The following is a 15,624-nucleotide window of genomic DNA, read 5'->3' as shown; positions in this document are numbered from 1 at the left end:
ATTCATATTCACCCAGCTCAATGTAACAGTGACAGGTTTAGGTTACTGTCATTCATATTCACCCAGCTCAATGTAACAGTGACAGGTTTAGGTTACTGTCATTCATATTCACCCAGCTCAATGTAACAGTGACAGGTTTAGGTTACTGTCATTCATATTCACCCAGTTCAATGTAACAGTGACAGGTTTAGGTTACTGTCATTCATATTCACCCAGCTCAATGTAACAGTGACAGGTTTAGGTTACTGTCATTCATATTCACCCAGCTCAATGTAACAGTGACAGGTTTAGGTTACTGTCATTCATATTCACCCAGCTCAATGTAACAGTGACAGGTTTAGGTTACTGTCATTCATATTCACCCAGTTCAATGTAACAGGTTTAGGTTACTGTCATTCATATTCACCCAGCTCAATGTAACAGTGATGGGTTTAGGTTACTGTCATTCATATTCACCCAGTTCAATGTAACAGTGACAGGTTTAGGTTACTGTCATTCATATTCACCCAGCTCAATGTAACAGTGACAGGTTTAGGTTATTGTCATTCATATTCACCCAGCTCAATGTAACAGTGACAGGTTTAGGTTACTGTCATTCATATTCACCCAGTTCAATGTAACAGTGACAGGTTACTGTCATTCATATTCACCCAGCTCAATGTAACAGGTTTAGGTTACTGACATTCATATTCACCCAGCTCAATGTAACAGGTTTAGGTTACTGTCATTCATATTCACCCAGCTCAATGTAACAGTGACAGGTTTAGGTTACTGTCATTCATATTCACCCAGTTCAATGTAACAGTGACAGGTTACTGTCATTCATATTCACCCAGCTCAATGTAACAGGTTTAGGTTACTGTCATTCATATTCACCCAGCTCAATGTAACAGTGATAGGTTTAGGTTACTGTCATTCATATTCACCCAGTTCAATGTAACAGTGATAGGTTTAGGTTACTGTCATTCATATTCACCCAGTTCAATGTAACAGTGACAGGTTTAGGTTACTGTCATTCATATTCACCCAGTTCAATGTAACAGTGACAGGTTTAGGTTACTGTCATTCATATTCACCCAGCTCAATGTAACAGGTTTAGGTTACTGTCATTCATATTCACCCAGCTCAATGTAACAGGTTTAGGTTACTGTCATTCATATTCACCCAGCTCAATGTAACAGTGATAGGTTTAGGTTACTGTCATTCATATTCACCCAGCTCAATGTAACAGTGACAGGTTTAGGTTACTGTCATTCATATTCACCCAGCTCAATGTAACAGTGACAGGTTTAGGTTACTGTCATTCATATTCACCCAGCTCAATGTAACAGTGACAGGTTTATGTCACTGTCATTCATATTCACCCAGCTCAATGTAACAGTGACAGGTTTAGGTTACTGTCATTCATATTCACCCAGCTCAATGTAACAGTGACAGGTTACTGTCATTCATATTCACCCAGTTCAATGTAACAGTGACAGGTTTAGGTTACTGTCATTCATATTCACCCAGTTCAATGTAACAGTGATAGGTTTAGGTTAATGTCATTCATATTCACCCAGCTCAATGTAACAGTGACAGGTTACTGTCATTCATATTCACCCAGTTCAATGTAACAGTGACAGGTTTAGGTTACTGTCATTCATATTCACCCAGTTCAATGTAACAGTGACAGGTTTAGGTTACTGTCATTCATATTCCATTCACCCAGTTCAATATAACAGTGACAGGTTTAGGTTACTGTCATTCATATTCACCCAGTTCAATGTAACAGTGATAGGTTTAGGTTACTGTCATTCATATTCACCCAGTTCAATGTAACAGTGACAGGTTTAGGTTACTGTCATTCATATTCACCCAGCTCAATGTAACAGGTTTAGGTTACTGTCATTCATATTCACCCAGCTCAATGTAACAGGTTTAGGTTACTGTCATTCATATTCACCCAGCTCAATGTAACAGTGATAGGTTTAGGTTACTGTCATTCATATTCACCCAGCTCAATGTAACAGTGACAGGTTTAGGTTACTGTCATTCATATTCACCCAGCTCAATGTAACAGTGACAGGTTTAGGTTACTGCCATTCATATTCACCCAGCTCAATGTAACAGTGACAGGTTTAGGTTACTGTCATTCATATTCACCCAGCTCAATGTAACAGTGACAGGTTTAGGTTACTGTCATTCATATTCACCCAGCTCAATGTAACAGTGACAGGTTTAGGTTACTGTCCTTCATATTCACCCAGCTCAATGTAACAGTGACAGGTTACTGTCATTCATATTCACCCAGCTCAATGTAACAGTGACAGGTTTAGGTTACTGTCATTCATATTCACCCAGTTCAATGTAACAGTGACAGGTTTAGGTTACTGTCATTCATATTCACCCAGTTCAATGTGACAGTGACAGGTTTAGGTTACTGTCATTCATATTCACCCAGCTCAATGTAACAGTGATAGGTTTAGGTTACTGTCATTCATATTCACCCAGCTCAATGTAACAGTGACAGGTTTAGGTTACTGTCATTCATATTCACCCAGCTCAATGTAACAGTGACAGGTTTAGGTTACTGTCATTCATATTCACCCAGTTCAATGTAACAGTGATAGGTTTAGGTTACTGTCATTCATATTCACCCAGCTCAATGTAACAGTGACAGGTTTAGGTTACTGTCATTCATATTCACCCAGCTCAATGTAACAGTGACAGGTTTAGGTTACTGTCATTCATATTCACCCAGCTCAATGTAACAGTGACAGGTTTAGGTTACTGTCATTCATATTCACCCAGTTCAATGTAACAGTGACAGGTTTAGGTTACTGTCATTCATATTCACCCAGCTCAATGTAACAGGGATAGGTTTAGGTTACTGTCATTCATATTCACCCAGTTCAATGTAACAGTGACAGGTTTAGGTTACTGTCATTCATATTCACCCAGTTCAATGTAACAGTGACAGGTTTAGGTTACTGTCATTCATATTCACCCAGTTCAATGTAACAGTGACAGGTTTAGGTTACTGTCATTCATATTCACCCAGTTCAATGTAACAGTGATAGGGTTTAGGTTACTGTCATTCATATTCACCCAGCTCAATGTAACAGTGACAGGTTTAGGTTACTGTCATTCATATTCACCCAGCTCAATGTAACAGTGACAGGTTTAGGTTACTGTCATTCATATTCACCCAGCTCAATGTAACAGTGACAGGTTTAGGTTACTGTCATTCATATTCACCCAGTTCAATGTAACAGGTTTAGGTTACTGTCATTCATATTCACCCAGCTCAATGTAACAGTGACAGGTTTAGGTTACTGTCATTCATATTCACCCAGCTCAATGTAACAGTGATAGGTTTAGGTTACTGTCATTCATATTCACCCAGCTCAATGTAACAGTGATAGGTTTAGGTTACTGTCATTCATATTCACCCAGATCAATGTAACAGTGACAGGTTTAGGTTACTGTCATTCATATTCACCCAGCTCAATGTAACAGTGACAGGTTTAGGTTACTGTCATTCATATTCACCCAGCTCAATGTAACAGTGACAGGTTTAGGTTACTGTCATTCATATTCACCCAGCTCAATGTAACAGTGACAGGTTTAGGTTACTGTCATTCATATTCACCCAGTTCAATGTAACAGTGACAGGTTTAGGTTACTGTCATTCATATTCACCCAGCTCAATGTAACAGTGACAGGTTTAGGTTACTGTCATTCATATTCACCCAGCTCAATGTAACAGTGACAGGTTTAGGTTACTGTCATTCATATTCACCCAGCTCAATGTAACAGTGACAGGTTTAGGTTACTGTCATTCATATTCCATTCACCCAGCTCAATGTAACAGTGACAGGTTTACATAATTTTCCCCTATACCCATCATGAGGTTGCTACAACCTAGCGTACGAATGAAAAGTTTATTACGAAGGAGCACACAGGTCGAGAGACACAAAAATGAAGGAGATAGTGACACGTACAATATCGCCTTGAAAAGTCTTGCCTGCATCTAGCTGTTCTAGGGTGTGATCATTAGTCCAGACTCTTGCCTTCATCTAGCTGTTCTATGGGTGTGATCATTATTCCAGACTCTTGCCTGCATCTAGCTGTTCTAGGGGTGTGATCATTAGTCCAGGCTCTTGCTTGCATCTAGCTGTTCTAGGGGTGTGATCATTAGTCCAGACTCTTGCCTTCATCTAGCTGTTCTAGGGTGTGGTCATTAGTCCAGACTCTTGCCTGCATCTAGCTGTTCTAGGGTGTGATCATTATTCCAGACTCTTGCCTGCATCTAGCTGTTCTAGGGTGTGGTCATTAGTCCAGGCTCTTGCCTTCATCTAGCTGTTCTAGGGTGTGATCATTATTCCAGACTCTTGCCTGCATCTAGCTGTTCTAGGGTGTGATCATTATTCCAGACTCTTGCCTGCATCTAGCTGTTCTAGGGGTGTGATCATAATGTCCAAACACGTGCAAACGAGAGTTTCAAATCTTCGTACCATAACCGCTGCACACAGTCAACATCGTTATCAATGTCACCATATTGGCTAACGTCATAGTCAACATCGTTATCAATGTCACCATATTGGCTAACGTCATAGTTAACATAGCTCCCTAGAACTAATGAGTTCGTATAATAATACAACGAATATAGCTCTCTGCAGATTCTCAAGTGGAATAAATTAATTTGTTCAGAACTATTCAACTAATGTCTCTCTCTCTCTCTCTCTTTGAGTCAACTACTTACCACATTTTAATGCATTGCAGTGCTAGCTAGCTGTAGTTTTATTGCATTCAGTACTAGATTCATCATGTTATACACTGCAGTGCTAGCTAGCTGTAGTTTTATTGCATTCAGTACTAGATTCATCATGTTATACACTGCAGTGCTAGCTAGCTGTAGTTTTATTGCATTCAGTACTAGATTCATTCTCTGATCCTTTGATTGGGTGGACATCATGTCAGTTCCGTGGCGCTACCTTACAGAGTGCTGTTGAGGCTACTGTAGACCTTCTTTGCAAAACAGTTTTAATGACGTGAATATATTTACTATCGTTTTTTTTCTGAACTTTAAAAAAAGAAAATGCGTTTCATTATTTTCTGTTTTTCTGAAATTCACTGAGTAGGATGGTCTTAGGAGCTACTCTACTGGTTTTACACACCTACTCAGGCGCTTGTGGTTGGAGCAGGTCTGAATTTGTCTTTAGAGTCATTAATACACCTGTTTGTGTGTGTGTGTGTGTGTGCCAGTTTAGGATGTGTTGGTTTTGAGTGGTGTGTTATTTGGAGAACTGGCCGTGTGTGTGTGTGTGTGTGTGTGTGTTATTTAGAGAACTGGCTGTGTGTCATTTAGATTGCTGGGTGTGCACAGATTTACAAAGCACAGAGGTGTGTGTGTGTGTGTGGCAGGTTTAATACACTGATTTAGCTGCAGGAAGACTTGGGGAAACACGTCTCCACATCCCTCAGGGGACCACAGATCACCATCAGACACACACACACACACACACTAACCCCGAGGCTTGCCTGCTTTGTCTTCAGGGGTTCAAAAGGTCAAATAGTTGGTGACCTGTACAGTGTGAGGTGTTAAATGGAACTGTGTTTTGTGCATACCCATGAGACACACTCGGAGAGTGGGCTTAGGGCCGCGGGGCTCAGGTCCTTTACCCTCGGAGAGTAGGCTCAGGGCCTTTACCCTCGGAGAGTAGGCTCAGGGCCTTTACCCTCGGAGAGTAGGCTCAGGGCCTTTACCCTCGGAGAGTGGGCTCAGGGCCTTTACCCTCGGAGAGTGGGCTCAGGGCCTTTACCCTCGGAGAGTGGGCTCAGGGCCTTTACCCTCGGAGAGTGGGCTCAGGGCCTTTACCCTCGGAGAGTGGGCTCAGGGCCGCGGGGCGTCTACCCTCGGAGAGTGGGCTCAGGGCCGCGGGGCGTCTACCCTCGGAGAGTGGGCTCAGGGCCGCGGGGCGTCTACCCTCGGAGAGTGGGCTCAGGGCCGCGGGGCGTCTACCCTCGGAGAGTGGGCTCAGGGCCGCGGGGCGTCTACCCTCGGAGAGTGGGCTCAGGGCCGCGGGGCGTCTACCCTCGGAGAGTGGGCTCAGGGCCGCGGGGCTTTTTTTTCTCCTGTTTTTGTCCTTTTTAGTGTTTTGATCTTGTTCATCCAGGCCTCTGGGATGTATTCTGGATGGGTGTGATGATGTCATAATCGGTCGACCTCTAGTATGATGTCAGTCTGTATTGACTACTGTATGTGTCTGTGTGTCTCGTCTCAATAAAGCTTCAAAGTCTCCGTATCTCATCCCTCCAGGTGATGCCTTCCCAGCAGCCTCCAGTCCCTTCCTGCCGGGCTATTCCGGCCCCTCCCCCCTAACCTCTGACCCAGCCTACAGATCACCCAATCAGATGGCTCAGCTCTGGGCCTCACACGCTGCCGCCCACGAAGGTAACGGACTGTTTCAGACTGTCCTTCATGTTCTGTCAGTGTTCTATCTGCGTTCCTATCTGCTCGCTTCACTACTGTCCCCTCTCTCTCCTGCTCCTGTCCTCTCTCCTCCTCCTGTCCTCTCTCTCTCCTGCCCCACTTCTATCCCTCCTCCTGTCCTCTCTCTCTTCTGCCCCACTTCTATCCCTCCTCCTGTCCTCTCTCTCCTCAGCTCTCTCTCTTGCCCCACTTCTATCCTTCCTCCTGTCCTCTCTCTCTCTCTCCTCGTCCCTCATCTCTCTCTCTCCTCGTCCCTCATCTCTCTCCTGCCCCACTTCTATCCCTCCTCCTGTCCTCTTTCCTGGAGGGAAGACAGGCACATCTCTCGCTCTCTCTCTCGCTCTCTCTCTCTCGCGCTCTCTCTCTCGCTCTCTCTCTCTCGCTCTCTCTCTCTCGCGCTCTCTCTCTCGCGCTCTCTCTCTCTCGCGCTCTCTCTCTCTCTCTCTCTCGCTCTCTCTCGCTCTCTCTCTCTCGCTCTCTCGCTCTCTCGCTCTCTCTCTCGCTCTCTCGCTCTCTCGCTCTCTCTCGCTCTCTCTCGCTCTCTCTCTCTCGCGCTCTCTCTCTCGCGCTCTCTCTCTCTCTCTCTCTCTCTCTCTCTCGCGCTCTCTTAGGCAGAGTAGGTCAACCGTGTGTCTACAGGTCAGAGGTCAGTAGTAGGGCTATCCATTCCTGGGGTTCCCACCGCCTAAGGAGTGCAGGTATTTGCTCTGTCCCAGCACCGACCCAACTGATGTGTGTTGTTGCTCTTCCAGGCTACGCCCCTCTCCCAGGCGGTCTGTACCCCAGCCCCTACCACCTCCCCCTGGGTAACCTGGAGCCTCCTCCCCCCTCGCTGGGCTTGGCTCAGCACCACCACCTCTACAACGCACCACACCAAGGTCAGTACACACGACCACTTCTAGACCACACTATGAGCCCCAAAATATTCAGTCTCTTCAGACCGTACTGCCTTCTAGACCACACTACAAGCCCCAAAATATTCAGTCTCTTCAAACCATACTGCCTTCTAGACCACACTACGAGCCCCAAAATATTCAGTCTCTTCAAACCATACTGCCTTCAGACTGAAATACGGTCTCATTTCAGTCTCTTCAGACCATACCGCCTTCAGACTGAAATACGGTCTCATTTCAGTCTCTTCAGACCATACCGCCTTCAGACTGAAATACGGTCTCGTTTCAGTCTCTTCAAACCATACTGCCTTCAGACTGAAATACGGTCTCATTTCAGTCTCTTCAAACCATACTGCCTTCAGACTGAAATACGGTCTCATTTCAGTCTCTTCAAACCATACTGCCTTCAGATCAAAGTATTGATTTGTAATAGACGGTCTGAGCCCCAATAAAAAGGCCTTATTGGTCGTTGATTACATCACCTCTCCCACGTGGTGGGGACACAAACAAATGTGGATCAATTGGGGTCTCGGGACCAGCGCGGCGTCTCGGGACCAACGCGGCGTCTCGGGACCAACGCGGCGTCTGTGTTCTGATGGATAATAAATTATTTTATTTCACCTTTATTTAACCAGGTAGGCTAGTTGAGAACACCTTTATTTAACCAGGTAGGCTAGTTGAGAACACCTTTATTTAACCAGGTAGGCTAGTTGAGAACAAGTTATCATTTACAACTGCGACCTGGCCAAGATAAAGCAAAGCAGTGTGACACAGACATCAACAACAGCGTTACACACAAACAAACGTACAGTCAATAACACTAATGAAAAGTCTATGTACGGTGTGTGCAAATGTAGAAGAGTAGGGTGGTAAGAGAATAAATAGGTCATGGAGGCGAAATAATTACAATTTAGCATTAACACTGGAGTGAGAGATGTGCAGATGATGATGTGCCAGTAGAGATACTGGGGAGCAAAAGAACAAGAGGATAAATGACAATATGGGGATGAGGTAGTTGGGTGGGCTATTTACAGATGGGCTGTGTACAGGTACGGTGATCTGTGAGCTGCTCTGACAGCTGGTGCTTAAAGTTAGAGAGGGAGATATGAGACTCCAGCTTTAGAGATTTTAGCAATTTTTTCCAGTCATTGGCAGCAGAGAACTGGAAGGAAAGGCGGCCAAAGGAAGTGTTGGCTTTGGGGATGACCAGTGAGATATACCTGAAACACTATACTCAGCAAATTGATGGATGAGGTGATGGTGTTGTTGTTGAAGGATGAGGTGATGGTGTTGTTGTTGAAGGATGAGGTGATGGTGTTGTTGTTGAAGGAGGAGGTGATGGTGTTGTTGGAGGAGGAGGTGATGGTGTTGTTGTTGGAGGATGAGGTGATAGTGTTGTTGTTGGAGGATGTGGTGATGGTGTTGTTGTTGGAGGACGTGGTGGTGGTGTTGGAGGATGAGGTGGTGGTGGTGGTGTTGGAGGATGAGGTGGTGATGGTGGTGTTGGAGGATGAGGTGGTGATGGTGTTGTTGGAGGATGAGGTGGTGGTGTTGTTGTTGGAGGATGAGGTGGTGATGGTGTTGTTGGAGGATGAGGTGGTGATGGTGTTGTTGGAGGATGAGGTGGTGATGGTGTTGTTGGAGGATGAGGTGGTGATGGTGTTGTTGGAGGATGAGGTGGTGATGGTGTTGTTGGAGGATGAGGTGGTGATGGTGTTGTTGGAGGATGAGGTGGTGATGGTGTTGTTGGAGGATGAGGTGGTGATGGTGTTGTTGGAGGATGAGGTGGTGATGGTGTTGTTGGAGGATGAGGTGGTGGTGTTGTTGGAGGATGAGGTGATGGTGTTGTTGTTGGAGGATGAGGTGTTGTTGTTGGAGGATGAGGTGTTGTTGTTGGAGGATGAGGTGGTGTTGTTGGAGGATGAGGTGTTGTTGTTGGAGGATGAGGTGATGGTGTTGGAGGATGAGGTGTTGGAGGATGAGGTGTTGGTGTTGGAGGATGAGGTGTTGGTGTTGGAGGATGAGGTGTTGGTGTTGGAGGATGAGGTGATGGAGGATGAGGTGTTGTTGTTGGAGGATGAGGTGTTGTTGTTGTTGGAGGATGAGGTGTTGTTGTTGTTGGAGGATGAGGTGTTGTTGTTGTTGGAGGATGAGGTGTTGTTGTTGTTGGAGGATGAGGTGTTGTTGTTGTTGGAGGATGAGGTGTTGTTGTTGTTGGAGGATGAGGTGTTGTTGTTGGAGGATGAGGTGTTGTTGTTGTTGGAGGATGAGGTGATGGTGTTGTTGGAGGATGAGGTGATGGTGTTGTTGGAGGATGAGGTGATGGTGTTGTTGGAGGATGAGGTGATGGTGTTGTTGGAGGATGAGTTGATGGTGTTGTTGGAGGATGAGGTGATGGTGTTGTTGGAGGATGAGGTGATGGTGTTGTTGGAGGATGAAGTGATGGTGTTGTTGTTGGATGAGGTGATGGTGTTGTTGGAGGATGAAGTGATGGTGTTGTTGTTGGAGGATGAAGTGATGGTGTTGTTGTTGGAGGATGAAGTGATCTGATGGTGTTGGTGGTGTTGTTGGTGTTTGTGTTCCAGAGAGGTTCTTCCTGCCGGTGTCGTTACCCCAGCCGCCTCTCCAACCCTCCTCCATCCCCCCCAGTTCCACCCCCCAGAGTAGCTCCCGGGAGGGGGGCAGGGACCGAGACATACCCTACCGCGAGGAGAGGGAGAGAGAGGAGCCTCAGGAGGGGGGCAGGGACCGAGACAGACTCTACCGTGTGGCGAGGGAGAGAGAGAAGCCTCAGGAGGGGGGCAGAGACATACCCTACCGCGAGGAGAGGGAGAGAGAGGAGCCTCAGGAGGGGGGCAGGGACCGAGACAGACTCTACCACGAGGAGAGAGAGGAGCCTCAGGAGAGGGGCAGAGACAGACTCTACCGCGAGGAGAGAGAGGAGCCTCAGGAGAGGGGCAGAGACAGACTCTACCGCGAGGAGAGAGAGGAGCCTCAGGAGGGGGGCAGAAACAGACTCTACCGCGAGGAGAGAGAGCGAGGCGAGAGGGAGCGGTCGAGAGAGGAGCCTCGTCCATACAGTGTGGTAGATCTGACACAGGATGGGAGGAGTGGAGAGAGAGAACGCGACAGAGACCGAGAGAGAGAAAGAGAGGTTCTCCTCCACCACCCCTCTGCTTCTCGACCCCCCCAGGGCTCCTCCTCTTCTGGGCGTTACCCAGAGACTGATGACACACCCACTCGCTCCCCCAACCCCAACCCCAGCCCCCACACACACACAGACAGGCTGAGGAAGACTGAATCTACCTACAGCGGTGGACTCCTCCCTGGCCCCGCCTACCCTGCACACCGGGAGCCTATCAGGGAACAGCGTGTGAGCGCGCCCACTTACGTGCCTTCTGTGGAGGTCTATGATGAGCAGATCGGCCCGATCCAGATCGCATCGCAGGCCAGGGACAAACAGGACAAACTGAGAGAAAGAGAGAGAGAAAGAGAGAGAGAAAGAGAGAGGGAAAGAGAGAGGGAGAGGTTTCCCGAAAAGACTCTATCGGACCGTCGCGCTTCTCTTCCTGGTGATTTGTCCAATCAGAGAGAGCGGGAGGAGGGCTCTGTGATCTGCTCCAACGGTTCGGCGCTGAAACGAGACGGTTACGTCAGCCAATCAGGGTTCAGCCCGGACCCCAGGGACACGCCAAAACATGCCATCCGATTGGGCTTGGAGCGGGTGGGGGAAGGGCCTAAATGGAACCCCATCAGCCCATTGGCCAACTATGCCACCAGTCATATGGCAGCTCTGGCCTCCCAGCACGGACACGCACACTCCACACAGCAGGCACGCACACACACTCATCCCTCACACAACAACCAGCCGGAACTCAACAGACCCCCTTCCAACCCCCACACACCCCAACACAGACACACACACACTCAACCCTCGCACCATAACCAGCAGGAACTCAACAGACCCTTATCCAACCCCCACACACCCCAACACAGACACACACATTCCCCCCACCCTCCGCCCCAACCCCAGAGGGGAGAGGAGGGACAGGGGCGCTACTTGGACACCTCAGCCCTGTACCGCCCAGTGGGGGGGAGGAGAGGGGGGTCTGAGGGGGGAGCAGACGGAGGAGAGGTGTCGGCCATGCAGAGTCTGATCAAATACAGCGGGACCTTCCCACCTGAACGCCAGGGGTCCTCCAGGCAGAACACGGACAACCAAGCCGCGTTCGGAGGGCTGGCGTTCATGAGGCTGGAGGGAGGAGGAGGAGGAGGAGCGGGGGCGAGGCTGATGAAGAGAGAGCTGGAGCGTCCCGACAGCTCTCGGTCGTTGGGACGCGGCGAAGGGGCGGGGCCAGGCGAGGGTGGGGGAGAGGTCCGTCACCCTCCTGTTGGGATAGCTGTGGCAGTGGCCAGACAGAGCAATACAGACTCCCAGAGACCTCTACTACTGCACGCAGGGGTTAAAGGTGAGACTATTTATTTATATCTTATAGCAAGGGGGCAACTGTGGTTCAGATATGGGGGGGGGACAACTGTTCAGATATGGGGGGGGGGGGGACAACAGTTTTGTTTTGACATTTTAAAACACTTACTACAATTCTACAGTTTTTTTTCACACACCAAATTTTTTGGCACAAATGTGTTTACATCCCTGTTAGTGAGCATTTCTCCTTTGCCAAGATATTCCATCCACCTGACAGGTGTGGCATATCAAGAAGCTGATTAAACAGCATGATTGTTACACAGGTGCACCTTGTGCTGGGGACAATAAAAGGCCACTAAAATGTGAAGTTGCCACAAAAATGCCACGGATTTTCTTAAGTTTGTATTTAATTTGTTAAAAATTGTCTTATGTTTATTTTATATATATATATATGTAAAACACAAGATTTTTTTATAAATATATTTTTATTTTTGTTACTTGTATCCCTTTTTCTCCACAATTTCTGGTATCCAATTGGTCGTCCAACAGATGCATATCTGTATTCCCAGTCATGTGAAATCCATAGATTAATTAATTTAAATATCCATAGATTAATGAATTTAAATATCCATGGATTAATTAATTTAAATATCCATAGATTAATTAATTTAAATATCCATAGATTAATTAATTTAAATATCCATAGATTAATTAATTTAAATATCCACAGATTAACTAATTTAAATATCCATAGATTAATTAATTTAAATATCCATAGATTAATTAATTAATTTAAATATCCATAGATTAATTAATTAATTTACATATCCATAGATTAATTAATTTAAATATCCATAGATTAATTCATTTAAATTGACCTATTTCCGTATGAACTGTAAGTCGGTCAAATCGTAGAAATTTGTTTGCGTTTTACGTTCCGTATATTTTAATATACCAGATATCACCAAATCTACTGTTGTTGAAGCAGTGCATTATGGGTCACTATGTTCTATTCTGTCGTCCAAACAGACGAGGAGCGGGGAGACGAGCGAGCCCGTCACCGTGGTGATAGACTGGGGTGCCTGGAGCGTGAGCAGGAGAAGTTGCTCAGGTTAGGGGGCGTGACTAACGGCTCACCTGTGAAAGACTGCAGTGGAGGCAGTCTGTCACCTTTTCTGACCTGCAACCTGTTAGGAAACTGTAGTGGTTAGATATATAACCTGTTAGGAAACTGTAGTGGTTAGATATATAACCTGTTAGGAAACTGTAGTGGTTAGATATATAACCTGTTAGGAAACTGTAGTGGTTAGATATATAACCTGTTAGGAAACTGTAGTGGTTAGATATATAACCTGTTAGGAAACTGTAGTGTTTAGAGATATATAACCTGTTAGGAAACTGTAGTGGTTAGATATATAACCTGTTAGGAAACTGTAGTGGTTAGATATATAACCTGTTAGGAAACTGTAGTGGTTAGAGATATATAACCAGTTAGGAAACTGTAGTGGTTAGAGATATATAACCTGTTAGGAAACTGTAGGGTTTAGATATATATAACCTGTTAGGAAACTGTAGTGGTTAGATATATAACCTGTTAGGAAACTGTAGTGGTTAGATATATAACCTGTTAGGAAACTGTAGGGTTTAGATATATATAACCTGTTAGGAAACTGTAGTGGTTAGATATATAACCTGTTAGGAAACTGTAGTGGTTAGATATATAACCTGTTAGGAAACTGTAGGGTTTAGATATATATAACCTGTTAGGAAACTGTAGTGGTTAGATATATAACCTGTTAGGAAACTGTAGTGGTTAGATATATAACCTGTTAGGAAACTGTAGTGGTTAGATATATAATCTGTTAGGAAACTGTAGGGTTTAGATATATAACCTGTTAGGAAACTGTAGTGGTTAGATATATAATCTGTTAGGAAACTGTAGGGTTTAGATATATAACCTGTTAGGAAACTGTAGTGGTTAGATATATAACCTGTTAGGAAACTGTAGTGGTTAGAGATATAACCTGTTAGGAAACTGTAGTGGTTAGATATATAACCTGTTAGGAAACTGTAGTGGTTAGATATATAACCTGTTAGGAAACTGTAGTGGTTAGATATATAACCTGTTAGGAAACTGTAGTGGTTAGAGATATATAACCTGTTAGGAAACTGTAGTGGTTAGATATATAACCTGTTAGGAAACTGTAGTGGTTAGAGATATATAACCTGTTAGGAAACTGTAGTGGTTAGATATATAACCTGTTAGGAAACTGTAGTGGTTAGATATATAACCAGTTAGGAAACTGTAGTGGTTAGAGATATATAACCAGTTAGGAAACTGTAGTGGTTAGATATATAACCTGTTAGGAAACTGTAGTGGTTAGATATATAACCAGTTAGGAAACTGTAGTGGTTAGATATATATAACCTGTTAGGAAACTGTAGTGGTTAGATATATAACCTGTTAGGAAACTGTAGTGGTTAGATATATAACCTGTTAGGAAACTGTAGTGGTTAGATATATATAACCTGTTAGGAAACTGTAGTGGTTATATATATAACCTGTTAGGAAACTGTAGTGGTTATATATATAACCTGTTAGGAAACTGTAGTGGTTAGAGATATATAACCTGTTAGGAAACTGTAGTGGTTAGATATATAACCAGTTAGGAAACTGTAGTGGTTAGATATATAACCAGTTAGGAAACTGTAGTGGTTAGATATATAACCTGTTAGGAAACTGTAGTGGTTAGATATATATAACCTGTTAGGAAACTGTAGTGGTTAGATATATAACCTGTTAGGAAACTGTAGTGGTTAGAGATATAACCTGTTAGGAAACTGTAGTGGTTAGATATATAACCTGTTAGGAAACTGTAGTGGTTAGAGATATAACCTGTTAGGAAACTGTAGTGGTTAGAGATATAACCTGTTAGGAAACTGTAGTGGTTAGATATATAACCAGTTAGGAAACTGTAGTGGTTAGATATATAACCAGTTAGGAAACTGTAGTGGTTAGATATATATAACCAGTTAGGAAACTGTAGTGGTTAGATATATATAACCTGTTAGGAAACTGTAGTGGTTAGAGATATATAACCTGTTAGGAAACTGTAGTGGTTAGATATATATAACCTGTTAGGAAACTGTAGTGGTTAGATATATATAACCTGTTAGCTTGATTCCCTGGTTGGGTTGATTCCCTGGTGGGGTTAGGGGTTGATTCCCTGGTGGGGTTAGGGGTTGATTCCCGGGTGGGGTTAGGGGTTGATTCCCGGGTGGGGTTAGGGGTTGATTCCCGGGTGGGGTTGGGGGTTGATTCCCGGGTGGGGTTGGGGGTTGATTCCCTGGTTAGGGGTTGATTCCCTGGTTAGGGGTTGATTCTCTGATTGGGTTAGCTTGATTCCCTGGTTGGGTTAGGGGTTAGCTTGATTCCCTGGTTGGGTTAGGGGTTAGATTGATTCCCTGGTTGGGTTAGCTTGATTCCCTGATTGGGCTAGCTTGATTCCCTGGTTAAGGGTTGATTCCCTGGTTGGGTTAGCTTGATACCCTGATTGGGTTAGCTTGATTCCCTGGTTAGGGGTTGATTTCCTGGTTGGGTTAGGGGTTGATTCCCTGGTTGGGTTAGGGGTTGATTCCCTGGTTGGGTTAGGGGTTGATTCCCTGGTTGGGTTAGGGGTTGATTCCCTGGTTGGGTTAGGGGTTGATTCCCTGGTTGGGTTAGGAGTTGGTTCCCTGGTTGGGTTAGAGGTTGGTTCCCTGGTTGGGTTAGGAGTTGGTTCCCTGGTTGGGTTAGGGGATGATTCCCTGGTTGGGTTAGGGGTTGA

The 15,624-nt window shown here is 45.2% G+C and overlaps 1 protein-coding gene across 7 annotated transcripts in view; it reads left to right on the top strand.

Moving 5' to 3' along the window:
- Positions 1 to 15,624, top strand: part of tnrc18 (trinucleotide repeat containing 18) — a 95,907-nt gene that overhangs the window by 18,062 nt on the left and 62,221 nt on the right. For all 7 annotated transcript variants that reach the window (XR_016486148.1, XM_090197938.1, XM_090197939.1 and 4 more), the window contains exons 3-6: positions 6,305 to 6,439; positions 7,231 to 7,356; positions 9,957 to 11,840; positions 12,827 to 12,908. Coding sequence is in view for 6 of the 7 variants with exons in the window: in XM_090197938.1 (XP_090054064.1) it covers positions 6,305 to 6,439; positions 7,231 to 7,356; positions 9,957 to 11,840; positions 12,827 to 12,908 (2,227 nt within the window). In the remaining variant the exon portion in view is untranslated. The remainder of the gene's footprint in view (positions 1 to 6,304; positions 6,440 to 7,230; positions 7,357 to 9,956; positions 11,841 to 12,826; positions 12,909 to 15,624) is intronic.

This window comes from Oncorhynchus mykiss, chromosome 13 (genome assembly GCF_057628025.1).
Source record: "Oncorhynchus mykiss isolate SJ-2025 chromosome 13, ASM5762802v1, whole genome shotgun sequence".
Classification (NCBI taxonomy): domain Eukaryota; kingdom Metazoa; phylum Chordata; class Actinopteri; order Salmoniformes; family Salmonidae; genus Oncorhynchus; species Oncorhynchus mykiss.
The sequence above is the reverse complement of the archived record's forward strand: the minus strand, read 5'-3'. Positions and strand labels throughout refer to the sequence as shown.